This window comes from Pogoniulus pusillus, chromosome 19 (genome assembly GCF_015220805.1).
Source record: "Pogoniulus pusillus isolate bPogPus1 chromosome 19, bPogPus1.pri, whole genome shotgun sequence".
Taxonomy (NCBI): domain Eukaryota; kingdom Metazoa; phylum Chordata; class Aves; order Piciformes; family Lybiidae; genus Pogoniulus; species Pogoniulus pusillus.
Window position 1 is genome coordinate 4,413,872 of NC_087282.1, and position 27,052 is coordinate 4,440,923.

A 27,052-nucleotide genomic window follows, 5' to 3' on the forward strand; every position below is an offset into this window, starting at 1 on the left:
ATAGCTTAAATTCCTGCCAAACAGTTCAAACTGGGTTTATGGAGGGGAGCAGAGCTTTGCAATTACACTGATTTTATAGGCAGCCTGTAAAAAGGGTGACCACTGCAGAAATCAAACAGAGGAGGAGTACCTGGGCAGGCTGCTGAACCTTCTCAAAGGCTCAGCTGCCAAGTCAGTGACTTCCACTGCCATATTCTAGCAGTGTCCACGTTTGGTTCAGAACAAAGGCATAGAAATAGGTTTGGAAGGGACCACAAGGACCAGCCAGTTCCAACCCCCTGCCATGGGCAGGGACACCTCACACTAGAGCAGGCTGCACACAGCCTCATCCAGCCTGGCATTAAACACCTCCAGGGATGAGGCTTCCACCGTCTCCCTGGGCAACCCATTCCAGGCTCTCACCACCCTCATGCTGAAGAACTTCTTCCTAACACCCAGTCTCAATCTACCCATTTCCAGCTTTATTCCATTCCCCCCAGTCCTGTCACTCCCTCTCAGCCTAAAAATATCCCTCCCCAGCTTTCTTATAGCCCCCTTAAGATACTGAAAGGTCACAATAAGGTCACCCTCCTCTAGCTTGGACCCATTCCCTATAGTCCTATCACTACCTGACACCCTAAAAAGTCCCTCCCCAGTTTTCTTATAGCCTCCTTAAGACACTGCAAGGCCACAATAAGGTCTCCTGGCAGCCTTCTCCTCTCTAGGCTGCACAGTCCCAACTCCCTCAGCTGCATCCCCAGCAGTGTGGGCAGCAGGTGGAGGGAGGGGATCCTGCCCCTCTGCTCCACTCTGCTGAGACCTCACCTGCAGTGCTGGGGCCAGCTCTGGAGTCCTAAGACCAGAAGGAACCATTATGCTGATCAAGTACTAAGGAATTTCTACCCCTTAAGCCTCCCATCAATGCCTCTATCTCTGTTTGACCAACAGTAATGGTAGCAGGTGTAGAAAGCAGAGCTCAAGTGCTGAGATTTCAAGCTATCATGAATCTAGGACTGTGCTTGATGTAAATTGCCTCATCAAGTAAGACCAAAACCCTCCACTTTGGTCAACCCCCCAGAACTCAATGTACAGAGCTGGGGGAGGGGGGCTGGACTAGATGATCTTTCGAGGTCCCTTCCAGCCTCTAACCTTCTGTGCTTCTGTAATGACATTTAAATGGGTATGAGATACTAAAAGCTCTTTAAATATTTTTAAGCTCAGTGTTATTAATGCCAGAGACTTCTCCTCTGCAGACTGCACAGCCCCAACTCCCTCAGCCTCTCCTCACAGCAGAGCAGCTCCAGCCCTCTGCTCATCCTCATGGCCCTTCTCTGGATACCTCCCAGCACCTCCATAGCCCTCTTGCCCCAGTGGCTCCAGCACTGGATGCAGCACTCCAGGTGGGGTCTCAGCAGTGTGGAGCTGAGTGGGAGGATCACTTCCCTTGCCCTGCTGCCCTCACTGCTCTTGCTGCAGCCCAGGCTCTGGTTGCTCTCTGGGCTGTAAGATCACACTGAGGATTATCATTAAGAGCACACATTAGGATCATCTAGTTGAACATGTCCCTGCTCACTGCAGGGAGGTTGGGCTAGATGGCCTTTAAAGGTCCCTTCCAACCCACTCCGTGGCTCTGTGACTCTGTAAGGCAGAGCAAGCCCAAGGCCATTCCATTTCTCCTCGCTCACCATTGTTGTTTCTCTCCCTTCTTTTGTTTCCATTTGTTTGAAGCTCTTCAAAATGTATGTGTGGACACAGCCACCCTCAATCCTCTTTTCTCTGGTCACATTCTTAAACGGAGATGCTACATGATGGCATCCCATTATGCTCCCTTCATGTCCTTCACTTGACAGCATCTTCCTTCTGGCAAGATCCCCTCTCGGAGGACATCCCAGCAATGCTGCTCTACCTCACTGCACCTAACCTCTGTGCACAGCAGAAACACAAGCCCTACATTTCAGGAGGCTCTGCACAGTGGCAGCCCTGTCATGTTCTGGAGTTATAAGCTGCTGAGCACCCAAAACTTGCTCAGAGACAATTTATAGTTGGCACTTCTTATTCCCCAACCCTGTGGCTGGGTGAAGCTGCCTACTGCTCAAAGCCAGACTCCTCCAGCCCAAAAGATCAAGAAGACTTTGCAGCCACTCCCTTGGCTACATCCACTTTGGGAGGCTATTCTTCATCTCTCTTGCAGGCTTTACCCACGTCTCCATAGGCCTCCAGGGGAAGTATCACACACTGAGGCCTCCCCTGACACTTCTGGCACACCATGCTGCTTGGCCAGAGGGGCTGAGAAGACCAAAGGGGCTCAACACCAAAGGCTGAGAATCATTTCTCTTGCGGTGAGTTAGGTATGAGAGTGGCCTTCTGCTGCCTCACAGCTTTACTCCTCTGAGCAATCTGTCAAAAGACAAACCTACATCCATGTGTCATCCAGATGATCAGCTGCTGCTCCAGGAGCTCCATGGATCAGTAGCCTGCTCCCTCTCTCTATTCCTCTGATCCTCTTAACACCAGACCCCAATTCAAGCTTATTGCTCTGCAAACAAATGGAGAAAAGTCACAGCTCATCCCTGCCCCATCTCTCAAGTCCCTGGTGTGACAGTGGATTCCACAGAGAGCCACAATCTCTCTTCCTCAGACAGCTTCAGACAATGCAAGATCTCATCAAGTAACAGGTTTTTGGTTTTTTCCCCCTCTGTGGTTGCCAAAGCTTTTTTTCCCCCTTTCCTCCTGGCAATACTCAAAGAGATTTTTGCCTATTTGGACAATTGCAAACAAAGACTCTTCACATCAGGGAATAACTTGGTCAGCCTCAAAAGCAATGGGAAGACAGCTAAATGCAAATATACAGAGGCACTGGCCACTGCTGACAGCAGCTTGTGATGTTCTTTATGCTGATCTTTAATCATATTGATAGTGGAAAAAAAAATCTTTGGTTTATAGATTCATAGAATGGTTTGAGTTGAAAGAGAGCTTAAAGATCAATCTAGTTCCAACACCCTACCACGGGGACACCTTCCACCAGCCCAGGTTGCTCAAAGACCTCATCTAACCTGGCCTTGAACACATCTAAGCAGGAGGCATCCCTGGGCAACCTGTTTCAGTGTCTCAAGAACTAAAGAGTGACCAAAAGAGACTGATCTAAGAGCCCAACAGTCAACAGTCCATGGCTCTGGTCCAGGTAAAGACACCTGGCTGAGCACTCGCCTTCTGCCCCAGCTGGAGAGGGGGAAGGAGCAGGAGGAATGGAAATGCTCCCTCTATTGACCAGGTTTTTCTACCTTAGAAAGGCCAGTGAGACCTGTAGGTCATCAGCTGCTGGTGGAGCACAGAGAGATCCACCAGCCCTAAGTATCTCCTAGGGGTGTTTTGGCATGAGGAACAGCACGGGTGGAGGGCTGTGGAAGCACTAGGCCAGAGCAGCAGCCATCCTGAACAGAAGCCTGTCCCCTCTGCTGTCATCACCTCTGCCATGGTGTTGGTCCTACTCTGGGGGACAGAGCTGGATCCAGCCACCTCCTGGGCTGACAACACTACTCCATGACCTTTCAGCTCTTTGCTTGTTGGGGTAAGGCAGTGGCATCCTCACCCGCTGCTCCAGGAATTTCCATCGCTGGATGCAACACAAAGAGGAACCAAACTGATTTATCTCCTCACTCTCATCCAGATCCACTCTGGGATTGGTGGCAATGCACCAAGGCAGCCTACTGATACCATGAAGGCTCTCAGACAAACAAATCCAGACTCCACTGAGTAGGTGCGAGCACACCACAGCGCAAATGTGTTCATGAGCAAAGACAAATCCTGCTCTCAATTAACTGCAGAGCCACTGTTGCTGGCAAAACAACACTGTGCTGCCTGCTCAGAAACTCAAAAAAACCCAATCAAACACAAATCTCCCAACTCACATCAGCAGCTCCAGCCAAGCTCCTGGGGTTGACAGCAGAACCTGTGGCCATCCCAGTTCGCTCTCTGCACTGGCTAGGGCAGAAGAATGCGATGTGCCTTTCGTCTTCCTTCAGGCGCTTAGGTTGGATTCCAAACGCTGGGTCTTTGACAGCAGAGCTGACAAACGACGTCCCTCTTTCTAATTTAGGTATCCCCAGGCTTTTCTTTCCTTTTTGGCATGCTGGTTGGACTCAAAAAAGCTTCTTTTCTATAGCCCACTGCACCCTATTGCTTTACTTTCATCAATCCCACGTATTGGAACCCAGCGATTTAAAGCGTAGTATTACAGCTGTGTTTTTGTTTTGTTTGTTTTATTCGGTTGTTGCTTAACACAAACCATTCTGACATTTTAAGTCATATCCCACTAAGATAAACAACTAACATATGTCATGAATTCCAGTAGAAAACCATTCCCAAGTGGTGCTGCAGCCAGGTTTTAACCGAGCCTAAGGAAAGGGCTCGCTGGATGTTTGCGGGATGTCAGCGGGGTTTGGAAGGGACCCAAAGAGATCATTGAGTCTGACCTCCCCCCTGCCAGAGCAGGACCATGAAATCTAGCTCAGGTCACACAGGAACACATCCAGACAGGCCTTGGAAGGCTCCAGAGAAGGAGACTCCACAACTTCTCTGGGAAGCCTGTGTGTCAGTGCTCTGGGACCCTTACAGTCCCCCTTGTGTAAGGTGGAACCTCCTGTGCTGCAGCTTATAGCTATTGCTTGTGCTGGTTTGAGGCTAATTGGAATGTTTTAATCACAGAATCAAGCAGGTTGGAAGAGACCTCCAAGCTCAGCCAGTCCAACCTAGCACCCAGCCCTGGCCAATCAACCAGACCATGGCACTAGGTGCCCCAGGCAGGCTTGGCTTCAACACCACCAGGGAAGGTGACTGAGAGAAATTAGATCATTGGATGTGAAAAGAAAACAATGGTGATGTCTGCTTCACTCATAGGTTTTGCTTAGACATATAAAAGCAAGGACATGAAGAGAAGTCAGTTTCTGCCTGGCCATATTAACTCTTCTGCCTGAAGCTGCACATTTTCCAACTAATCATTCTGCTTCTAAAATCCCCTACTGACCCTTCCTGAACATCAGAAGCAGTGTGCCCAGGTGGGCAGCAGAGCCAATGGCATCCTGGGCTGGATCAGGAGCAGTGTGGCCAGCAGGACAAGGGAGGTTATTCTATCTCTATGCTCAGCACTGCTCAGGCCACACCTTGAGTGCTGTGTCCAGTCCTGGGCTACTCAGTTCAAGAGAGATGTTGAGGTGCTGGAAGGTGTCCAGAGAAGGGCAGCAAGGCTGGGGAGGGGCCTGGAGCAGAGCCCTGTGAGGAGAGGCTGAGGGAGCTGGGGGTGTGCAGCCTGCAGCAGAGGAGGCTCAGGGCAGAGCTCATTGCTGTCTGCACTTACCTGAAGGGAGGCTGTAGCCAGGTGGGGTTGGGCTCTGCTGCCAGGAAAGCAGCAACAGAACAAGGGGACAGAGTCTCAAGTTGTGGCAGGGCAGGTCTAGGCTGGATGTTAGGAGGAAGTTGTTGTCAGAGAGAGTGATTGGCATTGGAATGGGCTGCCCAGGGAGGTGGTGGAGTGGCTGTGCCTGGGGGTGTTGAGGCAAAGCCTGGCTGGGGCACTTAGTGCCATGGTCTGGTTGATTGGCCAGGGCTGGGTGCTAGGCTGGGCTGGATGAGCTTGGAAGTGTCTTCCAACCTGGTTGATTCTATGATTCCAGTTCAACCTGCATGTAAGAGAGATTCTGAGATAAAGGAAAGGGTGTAAAGCAGGTGGATGGGTGTTTGGGAGCCTCTCCTGGGCACCATGACTGCTTACTTTGAACTTGTATATTACTGTATATAGTTGTAAATATCTGCACTATATTGTAAGTATCTGCTTGTAAATCAGTGCTAAGCTGTAAACACACAAAGCTTCCTTCCTTAGCTTCCAAACAGCTGAGTTTAGTCTGGGTGAATTCATTGTGTGTGTGAGGAGTAACTCCCAAACCATCACCAACTCTACTCTAAAAGATTCACCTTAAACCACAGCCCCAGGCACCACATCCAAACCATCCTTAAACACATCCAGCCTGGGTGACTCCACCACCTCCCTGGGCAGCTCATTCCAGTCCCTGACCAATCTCCCCATGGAAAACTTACCCCTAATGTCCAGTATAAACCTCCCCAACTTCAGCTTTAAAGACAACCCCCCTTGTTCTGTCTCCAGTTCCCTGTGAGCAGAGCCCAGCAGCAGCCTCTCCACAATGTCCCTTCAGGTAGCTGTAGACAGCAATGAGGTCTCTCCTCAGCCTCCTCCTCCTCACACTAACCATCCCCAGCTCCCTCAGTCACTCCTCACCAGATTTATTCTCCAGGCCCTTCCCCCAGCTTCATTGCCCTCCTCTGGACCCACTCCAGCACCTCCACATCTCTCTTGCACTGCAGTGCCCCAAAACTGAACACAGCACTCGAGGTGTGGCCTCACCACAGCCAAGTCCAAGGGGACAATCACCTCCCTGCTTCTGCTGGACACAGCATTTTTAACTCACGTTAGGATGCCATTGGCCTTCTTGGCTGCCTGGGCACACTGCTGGCTCATGTTCAGCTGCCTGGGCACACTGCTGGCTCACGTTCAGCTCCTGTCTATTACAACCCCCAGATTCCTTTCTGCCAGGCAGCCAACATCAAGCCCCTGCAGCAGCTGGGGCACAGCAGAGCTCTGCCTGCTGCAGCCAGCTGCTGAGTTGCTCTGCTCACAGCCTTTCAGACACGCTATCGGCCAGCACCAAACCCTCACAAACCAAACCACCCCAGCATCCCAGCCTGCCTGGGGATGGAAGGGACTTCTGGAGATCATTTAGCCCAAGCAACCTGCTAAAGCAGGTTTACACACAGCAGGTGGCCCAGGATTTGATCTGGATGGGTTTGGAATCATTCCAGAGAAGGAGACTCCACAACCTCTCTGGACAAGTCACTGCAGAGCCCTGGCACCCTCAAGTGAAGAAGTTTTTCCTCTTGGGTTGTGGTGTATTCAATACCCTTGCCCCTTTTACTGTTTCTAGAAACCACTGAAAAGAGTCTGGCCTCATCCTCTTGCCCCTCACCCTTTAGAAATTGACCTTTATTGATCAGGTCCTCTCTCAGGCTACTCTGCTCCAGGCTAAGCAGCCCCAGGGCTCTCATCAGCCTTTCCTCCTCACAGAGATGCTGCAGGCCCCTCAGCATCTTCACAGCTTCCACTGGACTCCCTCCAGTAGCAACCTGTCTTTCTTAAAGCAGGGAGCCCAGAAGTGGACACAGTACTCCAGATATGGGCTCACTAGGGCAGAGTAGAGTAGAATCTCCCTTCACCTGCTGGCCACCCTCTTCATCATGCACCCAATGTGACAGCCAGAAAAGCCCCAACGAAAACAATCAACTGCTCTGTCTCAGCCACAGGTTTTCCACCCCAGTGGTGGTGGTCTCCAGTTCAGGGCAGCACTTCTTTAGTTCCTTCCTTATGCCCCACATATCTGGTCTGCTCTAACCCAGCAGAGTGAGGCCACAGCTGAAGACAACTGCACACTTCCCACCACCTGCACGGTAGCTCTGCGTATAGCTCTTCAGTCCTACCCTTCTTCAACCCAAGATGTGCAGAAGGCAGCCAGCCTGCAGCAGGACTCTGTGCCTGGCCTCCCACACCTGGCCATTCAGGAAGGTCTGTGTCCTCAGCACCAGCTCCTCAGCTTTCCACAGAATCCCAGAGCATGGAAGGGACCTCCAAAGGTCATCGAGTCCAACCCCCTGCCAGGGCAGGATCGTCTAGGGCAGGTCGCACAGGAACACACCCAGACGAGTTCTGAAGGTCTCCAGAGGAGGAGACTCCACAACCTCTCTGGGCAGCCCATTCCAGTGCTTTGCCACCCTCACAGTGCCAGCTTTTGTGCTGTGACCAGACGGGCTCAGAGCAGGTGCTAAGCACGCTTGCATATGCCTGCAGAACACTCTGTGGAGGTGGCCAGAGGAGCTCAGCTGCAAATACTCCAACAAGAGAGACAATGAAGCCTCTCATGCTGTGGGAATCACCAGCTACTGGTCGAGTTCAGCATTTACAAGGCTCACTGCGTGGCATCCACAGTTGAGATGCACAGAGAGTTCAGATGCAATTGCATTCCTGCCTGGCTGGAACATCTGTTCTCCTCTCATTAGCCCTGGCTGTGTTTTGTAACAGAAGAAACTATCTGAGATTCCTCAGCTTCAATATTTGACCCGAGGCGTTGTGAAAAGCCCCAGCTTTCAGAAGTGGAATTCAGACAGAATCACCAGTCACTCCTAATAACTGCTGCCTGCTTAACATGCAGCTGTAAGAGAGAAAAAAACACCCTACACCAAAGCCCCAAGCCTCCAAGTTCAGCTCAAGTGCCAGCAAAGCACACACCACAGGCTGAGAGCTGAGGATCCAGCAGGACGATCTGAAGTCCACCCAGCAATGGAATCAACACAAACATCTGAAAATGCAACTGAGGTGGGATTCTGACCAGAGAATTTCTCCTCCAGACTTCTGAATGGCCTTAAAATCTGCCAGTGGTCATCTCACCACCTTGGCTGAACCAGACAGGAGGCACCAGGGAAGGACAAACACATCTCAAAGCAGGTCTGCAGATGGAACAAATCAACAGCACCTCATCAGGGCTTTATAAATGTTAATAGGGAAACATGGTCACTTGGAAGGGTTATGGAACACTGGAAGAGGCTGCCCAGAGAGGTTGTGGAGGCTCCTTCTCTGGAGAGATTCCAAACCTGCTTGGATGCCATCCTGAGCAATCTGGGGTGCTAGAGTAGATGATCTCAAGGGGTTGCTTCCAGCCCCCACCACGCTGAGATTCTGGGTATTCACATCACTCAAGTAGTGCCAGGGGAGGTCTAGGCTGGATGTGAGGAGAAAATTGTTGTCAGAGAGAGTGATTGGCATTGGAATGGGCTGCCCAGGGAGGTGGTGGAGTCACTGTGCCTGGAGGTGCTGAAGCCAAGCCTGGCTGGGGCACTTAGTGCCATGGTCTGGTTGATTGGCCAGGGCTGGGTGCTAGGTTGAACAGGATAAGCTTGGATGGACAGCAACTCCACCACCTCCCTGGGCAGCCCATTCCAATGCCAACCACTCTCCCCACCAACAACTTCCTCCTCACATCCAGCCTAGACCTGCCCTGCCACAACTTCACACTGTGTCCCCTTGTTCTGTTGCTGCTTGCCTGGCAGCAGAGCCCAACCCCACCTGGCTACAGCCTCCCTTCAGGCAGCTGCAGGCAGCAATGAGCTCTGCCCTGAGCCTCCTCTCCTCCAGGCTGCACACCCCCAGCTCCCTCAGCCTCTCCTCACAGGGCTGTGCTCCAGGCCCCTCCCCAGCCTTGCTGCCCTTCTCCAAACACCTTCCAGCACCTCAACATCTCTCTTGAGTTGAGCAGTCCAGAACTGGACACAGCACTCAAGGTGTGGCCCGATCAGTGCTGAGCACAGGGGCAGAATAACCTCCCTTGTCCTGCTGCCCACACTGCTCCTGAGCCAGCCCAGGATGCCATTGGCTCTGCTGCCCACCTGGGCACACTGATACTGTTCAGTTATCTCCCAGCACCCCCAGGTCCCTCTCTGCCTGGCTGCTCTCAGCCACTCTGGCCCCAGCCTGTAGTGCTGCTCGGGGTTGTTGTGGCCAAAGTGTAGAACCCTGCACTTAGCCTTGTTCAGTCTCATCCAATTGGCCTCTGCCCACCCATCCAGCCTGGCAAGGTCCCTCTGCAGGACTCTCCTATGCTCACACCTCTGCTGCTGTATCACACATGAGGTACATGGAGCTTCTCTCAAGTTCTGTCTTGCTGGGGTATCTGCCACACCATAGATGACAAATGATGGTCTATTGTCAGGCTACTGAGATAAACTTGGAGCCCCTCCAACCACCAGATCTGTGGCTTCCCAAGAGAGGCTGCAGCAAAGCCTGTTCATGGAGACTGCAGAGAGTGTGAATTCCAAGTGACTTTGGTACCACAGAATGAACTCAGAGTAGTGTGAACCGACAATAGGATGAAACTCTGTCAGGTGCCTAAAAATGCACTGCCTTAAATGCTACACCTAGAATCATGGAATGGTTTTGGTTGGAATACAGCTCCAAGATCACTGAGTCCAGCACTGCATCATATCCCTCAGCTCCATATCTACCTGGCTTTAACCCCCTCCAGAGATAGTGACTCCATCACTTCCCTGGGCAGCCTGCTCCTGGGCTTCACAACACTATCAGAGAAGAAACTGTTCCTAATGTCCAACCTCAACCTCCTCTGAACCTAATCCCCTTTTTCTCCCATTTTTGAGGGAAACCACAAAGAAATTCTGGAGGAAATCAGTAAGTGCAAGCACTTTTGTGGTGAGACTTTCTTTTGGGCCTGTCTCCTGTGCTCCAGCCTGCAGGAAATGTTCTGTATTTACCAAGTGCTCATCACCATGGTTGCGGAGCACAATAAGGCTCTATCGCCCTTCATCCATCTGTGTTTCTGGGAATGCCTGGGCTTTGGGGAATTGTGCAGGGCCTGACACAAAGGCACCCATTGTTCTGGAGGCAGAGGGATGAACCTGCCCTTTCCAAAGGAAAGGAAGCAGGCAGGAAAAGTTGCTATTGTAATCTGGATATAATAATATTAAAAATATAGGTGTGGGGGGGGAAGCCCTATTGCAGCAGCAGCAGGAGTTGGGGGGAATGGCCAAGGGCTGCCCTGGGAGAAGAGGGAGAGCCAGGAACCCCTGGCTGGGCTCTGGCATCTGCTACCTGCTAAACCATCCTAGAACTGTTACTGAGGAGGAGCTGGGGGTGCTGGTGGGTGAAAAGCTGGACAGGAGCCATCAGTGTGCACTCACAGCCCAGACGCCAGCCGTGTTCTGGGCTGATCCTCAGCAGTGTAGGCAGCAGGTTGAGGGAGGAGATTCTGCCCCTCTGCTCTGCTGAGACCTCACCTGCAGTGCTGGGGCCAGTCCTCAGCACAGGAGAGACATGGACCTGTTGGAGCAGGGCCAGAGGAGGCCACAGAAATGATCCGAGGGCTGGAAGCTCTCTGCTGTGAGGCCAGGCTGAGAGAGTTGGAGTTGCTCAACCTGCAGAAGAGAAGGCTCCAGAGAGACCTTCTGGTGGCCTTTTGGTACTTGAAGAAGCCTAGAAGAAAGCTGGGGACAGACTTTTTATCAGGACCTGTTGTGACTGGACAAGGGGTGATGGGTTTGAACTGAAAGAGGGAGATTTAGACTGGATAGGAGGAAATTTGTTAGAGGTGGTGAGAGATTGCCACAGGTTGCCCAGAAGTGATAGATGCCAGGGGGTAGATGCCATGGGGATGCCTGGAAACACTGCAGACCAGCTTGGATAATGCTTTGAGCAACTTGATCTAGTTGAAGTTGCCCCTGCTGACTGCAGGTGACCTTTAAATGTCCCTTCCAGCTCAACCCACACTGTCACCCTATGATTCTAAACCACCTTAAACCCATCCTAGACCCAGCATAGAACACAGCCAACAGGGAGAAGGACTGGATCCACCTAGCTGGCACATCACTTCCAAAGCTCTAGGTAGAAGTGGAGATCAAGACAAGCTTCTGCTCTCCCTGAATTTCACTTCAACAAAAGCCCTCTGCAGAACTCAAACCCTTCAAGCCCTCCTCGAGGACTTCCCTTGGCAGCGAGGACTGCCAAAAGAGTAGGAACCAAACTGTTGTCAGCTTCAAGCCAGCCATCTGCTCAGCCTCTTCCAGCTGCCCTGCTCCCAGTCAAAGCAGGGGTAACAATCACTTGTGTTTCACACCAAACTCAGTAGGAAATAATCTTGGAAAGGAGAACAGACCAAAAAAAAAAAGAAAAAGAAAAAGAAAAACAACTTAAATTAAAAAAACCTCCAAAACTAAACCCCCAAAAAACCCTCAACCGAAAAAGCAAAACACCAAACAAACTAGGAAAGCAGCCCAGCAGGGATCTAACTGGGAACAGAGATGAAAGCAGGAAGAAAAAGAAGCTGGGGTGAGTTGTTTGGGTTTCCCCAGCCCCATGGCTTTTAACGAGTCCTATTGACATCTGCTGGGTAAATGCTCCCTCTCGTTATTTACAACCTCAAGCCCACGGAGCTGTCTCTGTCCTTACAACCATGCTACTCCCATCTTCTGGCTTTGTTAGCCAAGAGCCAGCAGCAGTTTTTTCCTCCTCACTAGGGCCCTGGGAATAGGGATCTAACATTTTGTACACAAGTTCATTTAAAAGGGGACTAATTTAACGTTGGGGATGGTTCCCTTTAGTGCAACTGTTGCTAATTACCAGCTCCGGAACGATTTGTTCATCTGGGAGCGAGAGAGGTTCCACAGCAGCATAAATACACCAGGACAAAGAGGAAGGAAAGGGAGGGGGGGGAGGGGGAAGACAAATAAAAGCTATTGGAAAGGGTCAAATTTTGGTGAACCAAAAGCAAATGATGCGGCAGGTGGAGTTGGGAAGGCAGAGTGGGAAGAACATGGTCCAACGGGGCTGGAAAGGGATCTTCAAAGCTGTGTAAATGTTGGGTTTGGTGGCATGGGCAGGAAGTTGCCTTGTAAGATGATCTGTGCTCCTCAGGACTGGGACATCAGGTGCCCATTAAAGCCATCTGCCCAGGGCAGGGTGACCGTGCCAGAGCAAGGCAGAAGAGCCTGTGAGCAGAGCACGGAGCTGAGCAAGAGACCTCACGTTGGGACACGACCTCAGCTGGATTAATTGGTTGCAGGGCACTGTGCATGGAGGGACACAAGCAGACATTAAGCAAACACAACCATAAAGCATGGCAAGTGGGTAGGAGGATGCTGGAATCTTCAAAAGAGAGGCCCTGGAAATCCTGAAGGAGTGGTTGGAAGGGGCAGGATCCAAGCAGCAGCTTCGTGCTGGCACACATCAATTTTCTGGGGGTCTTTCAGAGAGCAACAAAGAGGCAACAGAGCAGCTTCAGCTCCCACATCCACAGCTCCCACAGCCCACAGAGATCTGCTGCAGAAGGTCCAGCACAGCGCTGGGAGGATGATGAGGGCACTGGAGCACTGTCTGATGAGGAGAGGCTGAGGGACCTGGGGCTGCTTAGTCTGGAGAATGGAAGACTGAGAGGGGATTGAGTCAATGTTTATCAATATCTGAGGGCTGGGGGTCAGGAGGGGGGGACAGGCTCTGCTCACTGCTCCTTGCAATAGGACAAGCAGCAGTGGATGGAAGCTGCAGCACAGGAGGTTCCAGCTCAACACAAGGGGGAACTTCTTGACTGTAAGGGTCCCAGAGCACTGGCACAGGCTGCCCAGAGAGGCTGTGGAGTCTCCTTCTCTGGAGGCTTTCAAGGCCTGTCTGGATGTGTTGCTGTGTGCCCTGAGCTAGGTTGTCTGGTCCTGCTGTGGCAAGGGGGTTGGACTGGATGATCTCTTCAGGTCACTTCCAACCTCTAACATCCTGTGAGCCTGTAATGGTCTGTGGTAGAAGCAACCTCCAATGGCCTTCTAGTCCAACCCCCTCTGCAGTACACCCCTCAGCTAGATCAGGCTGCCCAGAGCTGTAGCCATCACCAGCTTTTCACCCCAGAGAATCATAGAATCAAGCAGGCTGCAAGAGACCTCCAAGCTCAGCCAGCCCAACCTAGCACCCAGCCCTGGCCAATCAACCAGACCATGGCACTAAGTGCCCCAGCCAGGCTTGGCTTCAACACCTCCAGGGATGGTGCCTCCACCACCTCCCTGGGCAGCCCATTCCAATGCCAATCACTCTCTCTGCCAACAACTTCCTCCTAACATCCAGCCTAGACCTCCCCTGGCACAACTTGAGACTGTGTCCTCTGTTCTCTTCTGTCCTCTGTGTTGTGTTGCCTGGAGGAAGAGACCAACCCCACCTGGCTACAACCTCCCTTCAGGTAGCTGTAGAGAGCAACGAGAGGTCCCCCCTGACTAGTTCTGACCTGTCCCAAACCCACCTTTTTTTTTGGCAGAGGACCTGAAAGTGAATTTTCCTCTGAGAAAAGCCTTCTAGGAAGGGAACTGTGTTCCCTCTGCCACATACATCACCAAAGCCAGGCTGCTGTGGGCAGCAAAGTGAGCAGCACTCCAACGGCCACGGAAAGGGACCGCAGCTTCCACACTTGGATCGCTTTGGTCTCTCCCTGCGTGCGCAGAAAGGACTTGAAAGTTCATCAAATTAATTCCAGACAAATATTAGCGAGGCCTCAAGTGGAAAGCACATCTCCTTCCCTCTGGGAATTTATAGTCCAGCCACTTTTATCTTCTGGAGGCACTCTGGAGATCAAAGATTTGATCGAGTCTCCTTTTGCAGGAGCGCTGAAGAGAACGGTGCTATCAGTGCCCCTGACACCACTTCATTTGTTGGCTTTTCTTTCTTCTTCTTCTTTTTCATCATTCATTGTCCCTCTCTACCAAAAAAAAACCTAAGTGAGATTCCTTCATGTAGCTCTAAACCAAACAGCACAAAGTGACACCAGAAAGCTGCTCTGTTTGTTGATGGGGTTTTAGGGTTGTTATAAGGTCAGGCCCTGCCCTGAGAGCTTGCTCTGGTTAAATACTGCTCTGCCCCATAAAATGGAGCTGGGCAAGCACTAACTCACTGCTGGCCAACACAACCTGCCCTGTTGATGTCACCAGGAACATGACCTGTTGACCTCATGCCCATCAGTCCGACAGGGTCAAATCCCCTCCCTCACAAAAGGACAAATAAGCAGTGGATGTGTGCAGTGTTTCTGGAGGAACTCAGCTCTGATGCACTCCAGGAACACGAAGGAAATCCTGGAAACAGGGAAATGCCACAAAGCACAACGTATTTGTCACAAGGGTGAGGGAAAAGCCCTTGTTAGTTCATCAACTTTCAGCATCTTATTTCTCACAGAGCCACAGAATGGTTTAAATTGGAAGGGATCTTTAAAGGTCACCTAGTCCAACTCTCCTAGAGTCACAGCAGGGACATCCTCAACCAGATCAGGCTGCTCAGAGTCCTGTGCAACCTGACCTGGAATGTTTTCAGGGATGAGGCACCTACCACCTCCCTGGGTAACCTGGGACAGTGTCTCACCACTCTCAAGGGTCAAGAGCTTCCTCTTTCTACGTACTCGAAATCTCTGCTTTTAGTCCAAAACCATCACCCCCTGTCCTGCCACACCAGGCCCTGATAAAAAGCCTGTCCCCACCTTTCTTCTTGGCTCCTTTAAATATTGGAAGGCCACAAGAAGGTCTCCCCATGCAGCTATTGTCTGCACATCTGGCAGCAGAGAGGCAGCTCTTCAGCAGCCCAACAGCCCAGGCTAATTCCTCCAACATCTGCCTGCAGCACTCCGCTCGCACCGTGCACAGTGGAAACTTGCTACTTATACAAGTGCCTTGTGGAGGCACTGGAACACATTTCCAGGAGTCAGTGCAAAGGGACTTAGATCCTGCCTGAGCCATCTGAGCTTCAGAGCAGCACTGGCTCTGAAGATGATGGACCACATTTAGCTGGAACCACTCAGGGAGTCTGTACCAAATGCATCACACTTGTCAGCGTTTCGGGGAGGAGGAATGTGGGGAGCTTCATGAAGCTCTTTCTTGGAGCAGAGCCACAGGGAAACGTTTTTCCACTGTGAGACTGAGAAGGCTTCAGGGGAGATGGGAAACTCACAGAGCTGGAGAGGAAAATGAATGACAGCCTGAGTCAGAACTCCAGCTTAGCAGGCACCAAGCCACGCACAGACCACTGCCTCGTTGTTTCTTTCCCTTCTTTCTCTGGCATCCAGTCATAGAATCATGGAATGGTCTAGGTTGGAAGTGCCCTCCAAAGGTCATCCAGTCCAAGCCCCTCTGCAGCCTATCCAGATGAAAGCTTCTTGGACTCTACTAAGAGATCAGCCAGTGGTACAAATCCTGAGACGAGAGATTTTCTTCCTTCCCCTGAAAAAGAAAGTGCTTCTTCAACAGGATCAGAGGAGAAGGCAACAGCTCTTGAAGAGCAGCTCTGGTATTACTCCTCCAGAATATTTACACAACCTGATAGCTCTGGATAAATGTCCTGGAGGTAAAACCCATCCTGTACTACTCAGAACTTCTCACATGCCTTGCCAGAGTGGGTTTTACACAAACAGAACGCTCTGGGTTGGAAGTGCCCTCCAAAGGTCATCCAGTCCAACTCCTTCTGCAGTCAGCAGGGGCATCCTCAACTAGAGCAGGTTGCCCAGAGCCCTGTCAAGCCTCACCTTGAATATCTCCAGGGATGTGGCCTCAACCACCTCCCTGGTCAACCTGTTGTAGCGTTCCACCACTCTCATGGTTAAGAACTTGTTCCTAACACCCAATCTGAATCTGCTCTTCTCTGGTTTTAAGTTCCTCATCCTATCACTGCAGGCCTTTTTAAACCATCCTTCTTGCAGACCCCCTTCAGGTACTGGCAGGCTGCTATTAGGTCTGCCTGGAGCCTTCTCTTCTCCAGGCTGAACATCCCCAGCTCCTTCAGCCTGCTCTTTGTAGCAGAGCTGCTCCAACCCTCTGACCATCCCTCTCTCCATATAAAAAATGGAGCTGTGCTCTTCTGCTGTAGAAAAGCAGGGGAGCTCTTTGAGGAGCTTGACAAAGAGGCAGTTCTCACATCCCAGCATAGCTGGACAATCGTGGAAAGCCAGCACTGGAAATGGAATTCCTGAGCCTGAAACCAGGCTGCTGCTGGAGGGGCAGCAGCGAGGGACACTGCAGGACTCACCGTCTGGCCCTTCGCTGCCTTTACTCCTCTTGTTGCGTCGGACCCTTCTGCCTTCTTCTCCAACGTGCAGCTTGTCTTCAGGGTGGAAGAAGTTCAGCAAGGCCAGCTAGAAGGAGGAGGACAAGGTTAAGCATCTTTGGCAAGGGTGGCATAGCCTGACCACCAAATCCTCTGCATCAGGGATAGCTCTGCTGGGCCAAGGAGGAGAGCCCAGATTGATGCACTGCTCATCCCAGGGGGAACTTTGAGGAGCTGATCCCCTTGGAAGCAGCCTAGGACTCTGGAAAACTCAGCCTGAAGGGTTTGGCCAGGCAACAGCATCTGCTGAGACATGGAAGGCTGCAGGGACAGGGATGCAGGAGGCATCAGGGGACATGTGTAGCTGGAAATAAAAGCCCTAAACACCACAGTGATCATTTCTAATTCTCTACAACAAGACTTGCTCAATCCTGGAGCTCTTTCACCACCATTACTCACTGCCAGTAAGTTCTTCCTCTCTCAAGCTCCCTCCTGCAAGCCTCATTAGCTACTGAGATTCAAAGGTCTTCAGGGACCTTTAAACCCAATTCAGCACACCACAGAAATTAACACTTTAAACCTAGAGCAAGCACATCTTTAGAGCATGATCCTTGCCAAGAGGCAAAACGTTTTATGTAGCGACCTCTTGTTCACGACAACACAGAACTGGTGCTGCATGAAAAGCTCTTTGGCAGTTATTAAACCAATTTCCCTGCCCTGAAACGGGAATTTCAGCTTAGAAACTTCACCAGCTAGCCCAGGACGTGGCAGCTCAGCACCAGAAGCGTTTTCTCCACCTATTTCCAGTTCCTAACCCAAGCAATTTCACAAGAGATTAATCAGGACCCAACCACCTTGTGCACTGGCCTCCAGCCAGGGCTGCTCTGACCAGGATGGGGTTTTCCTTTCACTGGAGAAACCCCTCCACAGTTACTGAAGTGGGAAATAGACACAGAAGTCAATTACAAGGCAGAAACAAGACCTCAGAGCCTTCAACAGAGCAGCACTGAAAGCTCTCCAGTGCGTTGCTGCGCTGAGAACAAAACCTGTGACATCAAAAGAGGAGAACAAACTGCTGTGAATTGCTGGTTGAAAGAGAGGCTCCTTAAGGTAGGGGACCAGAAAAGTCCCTATCAAAAGTGATGATCACCGAAGATCTCTTCGCCTTTGATGTGCCCCCGGGCTCCCGGCTCCCCTTGCCCACCCGCTGGGGTGCAAGGGGTGCACCCCTCTGACTCCTGCAGGGATGCAGCAATCTCCCATCCGTGCACACACTCTTAGAACTGGTTTGGCTGCAAGAAAAGATGTTTCAGATTAGGAAGTCCAACCATTAGCCCAGCACAGCCAAGCCACCACTAAACCATGGGATGATAGCATCCCAGCACGGTGGGGGTTGGAAGGAACCTCTGGGGGTCATCTAATCTGACCCCCCCCTCCCCCTTGCTAAAGCAGGGTCACCCACAGCAGCTCGCCCAGGATCACAGTGTCCAGGTGGGTGTGGAATTCCTCCACAGAAGGAGACTCCACAACCTCTCTGGGCAGCCTGCTCCAGAGCTTCTGCAGCCTCACAGGAAAGTTCTTCCATATGTTTAGATGGAACCTCCTGGGTTCCAGTTTGTGCCTGCTGCCCCTTGCCCTGTCACTGGGCACCACTGGCAAGAGTCTGGTCCCATCTGTTCACTCTCTACCCTTCAGCTATCGACTGGCATTGGCCAGATCCCCTCTCAGTCTTCTCTTCTCCAAGCTAAACAGTCCCAGCCCTAGGCCCTTCCTCCTCACAGAGGTGCTCCAGACCCCTCAGCAGCTTTGTAGCTTCTGTGGGACTTTCTCCAACACTTTCCTGCCCTTCTTGAACTGCAGAGCCCAGCACTGGACCCAGCGCAGCAGAGGTGCCCTCGCTAGGGCAGAGCAGAGGGGCAGGAGAACCTCCCCTGACCTGCTGGCCACACTCCTCTCAAAGCACCCCGAGAGCCCACCAGCCTTTGCCACGAGGGCACACTGCTGCCTCCCATGTCAGTGAAGGCCAAATTTCTCCTGGATGACTCAAGGGCTCTGTTGTTCCAGGGGCCACAGCTGTGGGGGGGGGAGGTTGGGGGGTGCTGGGCCACAGGGTCAGCCCATGAAGAGCTGAGTTGTGCGCCCAGGGACCGAGGGCTTGCACAGCTGTGCTGCTCAGAAGAGCAAGTTACTCTTTTTTCCATTCCCCAAGCCCTGAACTATGATTAAACAGATTCACTTGCAGCTCTTGGACCCCACAGCTTTTGCTCTGGACACAAGGGTCCATGTTGTTGCGCCTTAAACTGAACTCCTCTGCTCCCTGTTATGTGCTGTGGTCAGGAGGAAGGGAAAGCAGAACGAGCAGATGTTTGCCACCCATCTAGCAAACAAGATGCAGGCAGCCAGGCAGATGCAGAAGGAAAAGTAACCTTCAGTGAAATGCTGCTGGCTGGATGCTGGCACAGCTTTTCTGCAGGGCAAAAAGTCTCTGGGAGCAACACTCCACCTGTATGAAAGACACTGAGCAGCAAGGATGGCCTCAGTGGCTGCCTGCTTGCATGGGAGGGGGAAATAATCTCTGGGGGCACCACTCCACCTTGTCTGAAAAGCACTGAGCAGCAAGGGTGGCTTCAGTGGCTGCCTGCTTGCATGGGAGGGGGAAATAATCTCTGGGGGCAACACTCCACCTGTCTGAAAAGCACTGAGCAGCAAGGGTGGCTTCAGTGGCTGCCTGCTTGCATGGGAGGGGGGAAATAATCTCTGGGGGCACCACTCCACCTGTCTGAAAAGCACACTGAGCAGCAAGGGTGGCCTCAGTGGCTGCCTGCTTGCATGGAGGGGGGGGGGGAAAAATCTCTGGGAGCAACACTCCACCTGTCTGAAAAGCACTGAGCAGCAAGGGTGGCCTCAGTGGCTGCCTGCTTGCATGGGAGGGGGAAATAATCTCTGGGGGCAACACTCCACCTGTCTGAAAAGCACTGAGCAGCAAGGGTGGCTTCAGTGGCTGCCTGCTTACATGGGGGGGTGGATCTTTGTCAACCCACTGTGGCCATTCTCCCATAGCTGAACACTTTCCATCACTTTAAAACCCACACTGGAAGAGTTGGGACTGTGGTACCCTTCTAGGAAGGTCTACAATGCATCACTGCTCTGCTCCAGAGCTGCACTGAAACTCCTCATCCTCAAAAGCATGGAGAATGGACTCTCTCAGCCCCTGAAGAAGCAGTTCTGAGGAGGCCCAGCAAGCACCACAAAACAAGTCCTATTTTTGCTGAAGAGGATGCAACAGGGACAGAGCAGTTGGGAACAATCTCTGTTTCCCTCCTCCCCTAAACTAAAGCCTTCCAAGTGCCTTAATTTTAGCAACCCCACGTAAGCCCATCCCTTTCTCCATGGAGAAAAATCACTCTAGGATGCAGAAAGGTCAAAAACCACAAGAGGACAAACCCCAGGGGAAGCCTCAGCTGAAAATAACCCACGAAACAATAGCACCAGCAAAGCTGGCCAGAAGGAATCCATTCCACCTTGGTCTCTCTCAGCAAAATAAAACACAGAGGCACGAACACAAAGCTCCCCTCTGCAGCCACATGCAGGAGAACACTGCTCTGGGGGTATCAAGGGAGCACAGAGAGAACCACCAGCACAGCACAGCCTGCAAGCAGGCAGAGACTCAGCTCCTTGGTAGGGAGGGAGCCTCCACACACTACAGGAGTGGGAATAAAAGGATGTGTCTGTGCATGCAATGTGGAAACCCAGCACAGCAGGGCTTGGAAAGGACCTCTACAGGTCAGCTAAGTCCAGCCCCTAGGCTGGAGCATCTCTGCTGTGAGGAGTGAGGGAGTTGAGGCTGCTCTGTCTGGAGAGGAGAAGGCTGCCAGGAGACCTTATTGTGGCCTTGCGGTATCTTAAGGAGGCTGTAAGAAAGGTGGGGAGGGACTTTTTAGGGTGCCAGTGGTGATAGGACTGGGGGGAATGGATCCAAATTAGATGAGGGTGACCTTATTGTGACCTTTCAGTATCTTAGGCAGACTATAAGAAAGCTGAGGAGGGACTTTTTAGGGTGTCAGACAGTGATAGGACTATGGGGAATGGATCCAAGCTGGAGGAGGGTGACCTTATTGTGACCTTTCAGTATCTTAAGGGGGCTACAAGAAAGCTGGGAGGGACTTTTTAGGCTGTCAGGCAGGGATAGGACTGGGGGGAATGGAACCAAGCTGGAAATGGGTACATTAAGAGTGGATGTTATGAAGAAGTTCTTCAGCATGAGGGTGGTGAGAGCCTGGAATGGGTTGCCCAGGGAGACGGTGGAAGCTTCATCCCTGGAGGTGTTTAAGGCCAGGCTGGATGAGGCTGTGAGCAGCCTGATTTAGGGCAGGGTGTCCCTGCCCATGGCAGGGTGGTTGGAACTGGCTGATCCTTGTGGTCCTTTCCAACCCTGACTGATTCTATGATCCTAAAACACAGTCACCCACAGCAGGTTGCCTAGGATCATGTCTGTGTGGGTGTTTGGCATCTCTCCAGAGGAGACTCCACAACCTCCCTGGGCAGCCTGGGTCAGGGCTCTGGCAATCTCACAGCAAAGATGTTGCTGTGCCAGGCTCTTTTCTGTGGTGCCCACTGTTAGGACTGGAAACAACTGGTACAGGCTAGAGCACAGGAGGTTTCACCCCAACACAAGGAGACACCTCCTTATGGTGAGGATGACAGAGCCTTGGAACAGGTTGCCCAGAGAGGTTGTGGAGTCTCCTTCTCTGGAGACTTTCAACCCCCACCTGGATGCATTCTTGTGCGACCTGCCCTGGGTGGTCTTGCTTTGGCAGAGGGGGATTTGACTTAGAATCACAGAATCAACCAGGTTGGAAGAGACCTCCAAGCTCATCCAGTCCAACCTAGCACCCAGCCCTGGCCAATCACCTAGACCATGACTTGATGATCTCTGGAGGTCCCTTCAGTCCCTTCTGTGATTCTGTGAATTCTGGAGCATTTGAAGAGCAAAAACAGCAGGACTGATCTCCACAGACACATTCCTTGCAGGCTGTGTTGCTGTTTTTCTGCTGCTCTGAAGTTCAGCCATCAGAGGTTGCAGTTCAGAGAAGCAGCTTCTTGAATATCAGCCCCATTGTCCTCTGTCAGAAATTTGCCTCTGGTGACACAGGGAGCAAGAAATCCAGAAAGGAGCAGATGATTTCCAACAGACTAGAAAGAGGCTTGGGCAGCAGCTTGGCTTCGTGGGGAAAACAAACTCACTCAACACATTTTAGGTCTTCACAGAATGTTAGGGGCTGGAAGGGACCTGGAAAGCTCATCCAGTCCAACCTCCCCTGCAAGAGCAGATCACACCAGAACACATCCAGGTGGGTTTTGCTTATCTCCAGAGAGGGAGACTCCACAACCTCCCTGGGCAGCCTGTTTCAGGGTTCTGTCACTCTCACAGGGAAAAAATTCCTCCACAGCCAGTTCCAACCCCTCGCCATAGGCAGGGACAGCTCCCACTACAACAGGTCACTCAAGGTCTCATCCAACCTGGTCACTAACACCTCCAGGGAGGTTGTGGAGCACAGATCTTGATCACATTCTGTGCTTCTGTGCTCCACAACCTCCCTGGGCAACCTGTGCCAGTGTCTCACCACCCTCACTGCAAACAACTTCTTCCTAACAGCCACTTTCAGTCTCCTCTCTGCCAGTTCAAACCCATTCCTCCTCATCCTGCCATTACAAGACCTTGTCAGTAGTCCCTCCCCAGCCCTCCTGGAGCCCCCTTCAGATACTGCAAGGCCACTCCAAGGTCTCCTCAAAGCCTTCTCTTCTCCAGGCTGCACAGTCCCAACTCTCTCAGCCTGTCCTCACAGCAGAGCTGCTGCAGCCCTCTCAGCATCTTGGTGGCCTCCTCTGGACTGGCTCCAACAGTTCCACATCCTACTTGTGCTGGGGGCTCCAGAACTGCACCCAGGACTGCAGGTGGGGTCTGAGGGGAGCAGAGCCAAGGGGCAGAATCCCCTCCCTTGCCCTGCTGTCCACACTGCTCTTGCTGCAGCCCAGCACAGGGTTGTGTCTGGGCTGCACTCACACTGCAGGCTCCTGTTGAGCTTTTCATGGTCTGGGTTGCAAGAACCCTCCAAAAGTCATCTAACCCAACCCCCTCTGCACTCAGCAGGGGCATCTTCAACTAGAGCAGGTTACTCAAGAGCCCTGCTGAGCCTCACCTTTAATATCTCGAGGGATGGAGCCCCAACCACCTCCCTGGGCAACCTGTTCCAAGTGTTGCACCACCCTCACGGCACACAACTTGTTCCTAGCATCCGAAGAGAACAGCCCACGTAATGCCACGGACTAGTGGCACTGCACTAGCTACTTCCAGCAGAGAGAACTGCCCACCTCAGCAAATCTGCAGCTCTCCACAGGCCACCACTGCTTTTAAAGAAGCAGACTGGAGATGCTTTCTATCTGCTGAGCGTTTCTGCCCTTGGCTTGAGCAGCCTTTCCAAAGAGGACTGCGCAATTCTCCTCTTCAGAAGGCCAATCTGAGTCACCCTCCTGGGTCTTCTAGGCACTGTGGTAACACAACTCCATTAGAGAACAATAAAAGAGGAGGGAGCACATTTCCCTAAGCTTTTATTGGCATTTGAACTTCATCACCCAGGAAAGCCACTGGTGGTTTCAGCACAGAACACTCCAGGTCAGTGTTCTGTAACCCTAACATCCACTTACCGGTTCAAGCCTCGCTGCAGAGTGAGGAACACAGGGAATTAGTTAGAGAATCACAGAATCCCTTGGGTTGAAAACACTTCTACAGTCAACAAGTCCAACTGTTAACCCAGCACTGCCAGGCCACCTCTAAACCATGTCCCTCAGCATCACAGCTATAAATTGGATGTGAGGAACAAGCTCTGTACTATGAGGGTGGTGGAAGACTGCAACAGGTTGCCCAGGAAGGTAGTTGAGGCCCCATCCCTGAAGACATTCAAAGTGATGCTTGACAGGGCTCTGAGCAACCTGCTCTAGTTGAGGATGCCTCTGCTGAGTGCAGAGGGAGTTGGACTGGATGACCTTTGGAGGTCCCTTCCAACCCAGACCATTCTATGCCTGCCAGCACTGCAGGCAGTGCATGCACTAAGCACAGCACAGAGCAAGGGCTGAGGTTTCCCATTGCTTACACCTGTAAAGAGGAAGCTTAAAACCACAACCCAGATGTGAGGTAGAACGAGGTCAAAACCAGGTTTAACACCATCCATGAAGACACTTGCAGTCAAGTCTTTAATGGGAGGAAGAGATTCCTGCTGCAGGCTTCCCACTTGGGGCAGAGCAGAGCTGCAGGCCCCCAGCACCTTGCTGGGAACACAGCAGTTAAAACTGTTGGGAAGTATCAGTGTCAGGGCAAGGTAAGGAACTTAAATCAGTTCCTTTTGCCTCCCAAGGAGATCACATTTAAGCTGTGAACCAGCTCCTGACAGAGATCTGCTGTCTATTAGCATGGATCCTCAGGTTTTCACATTAATTAGCCTTCATAGCCTTTTTCAGCCCCATTTTCAGCCAGCTGGGCCATGCCCCCCGCTCCATATGGAGGTCATGGTTTCTCCTCCTGCATGCCCACAGCAATTCTTCACTGAGCATGAGCAAAGCAGTTCTGCACAGAGGAAAAACCACTGTGCAGGCTTGCTCCAGGGGGAAACTCCTCTAAGCTGAGGGGACTCAATGCTAGCCACATTCTTTCCTTTTGCCTCTTTCTCCATCTCTACCTTTCCTCATGCTTTCTCCTGGCCTGCATCTCCTCTCCAGTAGCACCAGGACAGCCTAAAGTCAACAGCAGAATTATACTTAAAAAAACCCAAACCAACTCCTGCCATCAGGTGCTGCTTCAGGGCTCTGCTGCTCCACCTGAGCACCTCCTGTGGCTATATGGAACTGGGTTCCATCCGGCATGCCAAGGTTTGCCTTCAACCACCCTTGGGTCACCTCCTCTGGACAAAGTTCCCTTCCCTTGTGGCTGAAAAGGGTTTGAAGACTAACTGCCATGCTCTGTTCTGCATGGCACTGACCTCATCCTGCCTCCACAAGCAGCATAGCACCAACCATGACGGGACAAAGAGATCCCTCTCAGAAGCAGCCACCAGGTCACCCTCCACCGAGTGTCCTTCTCTTCAATGACTCACAGAAGGGTCAGGGCTGGAAAGGATCTCCAAAGGTAATCCAGACCAATCCTCTCTGCAGTCAGCAGAGGCATCCTCAAGAGAGCAGGTTGCTCTAGTCAAGCCTGACCTTGAATATCTCCAAGGATGGAGCCTCAACCACCTCCCTGGGCAACCTGCTGAAGTGTTCCACTACCCTCATGGTGCAGAACTGGTTCCTAACATCCAACCTAAATCTGCTCTGCTCTGGTTTGAAGCCACTGCCCCATGTCCTATCTCCACAGACCTTCCATCCAATGCCTTCAACTTTCAGATGTTTCCTGTGAGAGAGGAGCACCCAAGTCCCTGAGACAGCTGAGAGGAGCTTCTTGAATGGTCATCTCCATTTTGAAGCCTGCCTCCAAAGCAGAGACACACTGGAGGTGGTAAATCACACAATCATAGCATGGGAGGGATTGGAAGAGACCTCTGGAGATCATCCAGTCCAACCCCCCTGCTCAAGCACAGTCACCTACAGCAGGTTACTCAAGGTTGCATACAGACAGGTTTGGAATCTCTCCAGAGGAGGAGATTCCACAACTTCCCTGGGCAGCCTGCTCCAGGGCCTCAGCACCCTCACACCAAAGAAAGCAAGCCAATTCTCCAGGCCAGCAGGAGAGACACAACCAGACCCTGTTCTGGAAGTTTCCATTGGGAATGCAGCTGCAGCACCTGAATTTAGGACATTTTTTCAGACCTCTTTTGAACTGCTACATAAACTCACAGCTTAGAGCAAAGAACATGTCTGGATTCACTCACTGAGATGATTCTTCCAGCAGAAGGTCACAGGAGAGCATCTGTCAGACGTTGGAACTGAAGAACTTAACTCTGGCCTTGCTGTGAGATCTTTTCTTTGGAAACCTCAAGAAATCTTCATGATTTGGAAATCTTTTTGCTACCAACCATTCAGATAAAAGTGTTACAACCCTTTTTCCCTTGCTCCACAACAGAACAAAGCTAAAGTGCATCCTTCCTTTCAGCTTGAAAATCCTCTTTTCTAAAGCTGGATGCTGAAATTGGCCTTCAGCTATGATTAATTCTTATGATGGTTTACTGGACAGAGAGAAACAGAAGGGAAGGGAAGCAGGAGGAGGGAATCAAAATAGTCCAAATCAAACAGCATTACTATGAAAAGACAAACAAGTCACAGCCCCACAGAATGGTGAGGATTGGGAAGGAGCCTCTGGAGAACACCTAATTCAACCCCTCAGCTAAACAGGCAGGTTGCTAAGGGTCACAATGTCCAGGTGGATCTAGAACCTCTCCAGAGAAGGAGACTCCACAACCTCCCTGAGCAGCTCCCTCCAGGTCTCCAGCACACTCACAGCAAACAGGTTTTTCCTCCTGTTCAGATGGAACCTTCTGGGTTCCAGGTTGTGCCTGTTGCCCTCTGTCCTGCCACTGGGCACCACTATAAAGAGACTGCCCCCACCCTCTTGCCCCCCACCCTTCAGCTCTTGCTTAGCATTCACAGAATCAGCCAGGTTGGAAAAGACCTCTAGGATCATCGAGTCCAACCTCTCACCTAACTCTTCTAATTAACTAACCCAAGGTGCTAAGTGCCTCATCCAGCCTCCACTGACCAGATCTCCTCAGGCTGCTCTTCCCCAGGCCAAACAGCCCCAGGGCTCTCAACCTTTCCTTATCACAGAGATGCTTCAGATCCCTCAGCATCATTGTATCTTCTGCTAGACTCTCTCCAGTAGTTCCTTGTCTCTTAGAATAGAATCAAGCAGGTTGGAAGAGACCTCCAAGCTCAGCCAGCCCAACCTAGCACCCAGCCCTGGCCAATCAACCAGACCATGGCACTAAGTGCCCCAGCCAGGCTTGGCTTCAACACCTCCAGGGACAGCAACTCCACCACCTCCCTGGGCAGCCCATTCCAATGCCAACCACTCTCCCCACCAACAACTTCCTCCTCACATCCAGCCTAGACCTCCCCTGGCACAGCTTGAGACTGTGTCCCCTTCTTCTGTTGCTGCTTGCCTGGCAGCAGAGCCCAACCCCACCTGGCTACAGCCTCCCTTCAGGTAGTTGCAGCCAGCAATGAGGTCTGCCCTGAGCCTCCTCTTCTCCAGGCTGTCCTCTGCTACTGGGAAGCCCAGAATTGGACTCAGTACTTCAGATGTGGCCTCACTAGGGCAGATTACTGGAGGAGGAGAACCTTCCTCAACTTGCTGCCCACACTTTTCCGAATGGACCCCTGGAGACCATTGCCCTTCTTAGCCAAAGA

General features: G+C 51.8%; 1 protein-coding gene across 5 annotated transcripts in view; it reads right to left on the reverse strand.

The window, feature by feature from the left end:
* EDA (ectodysplasin A) overlaps positions 1-27,052 on the reverse strand; it is a 119,283-nt gene that overhangs the window by 19,811 nt on the left and 72,420 nt on the right. For all 5 annotated transcript variants that reach the window (XM_064159015.1, XM_064159014.1, XM_064159013.1 and 2 more), the window contains exon 2: positions 16,640-16,745. In XM_064159015.1, coding sequence (XP_064015085.1) covers positions 16,640-16,745 — 106 coding nt within the window. The remainder of the gene's footprint in view (positions 1-16,639; positions 16,746-27,052) is intronic.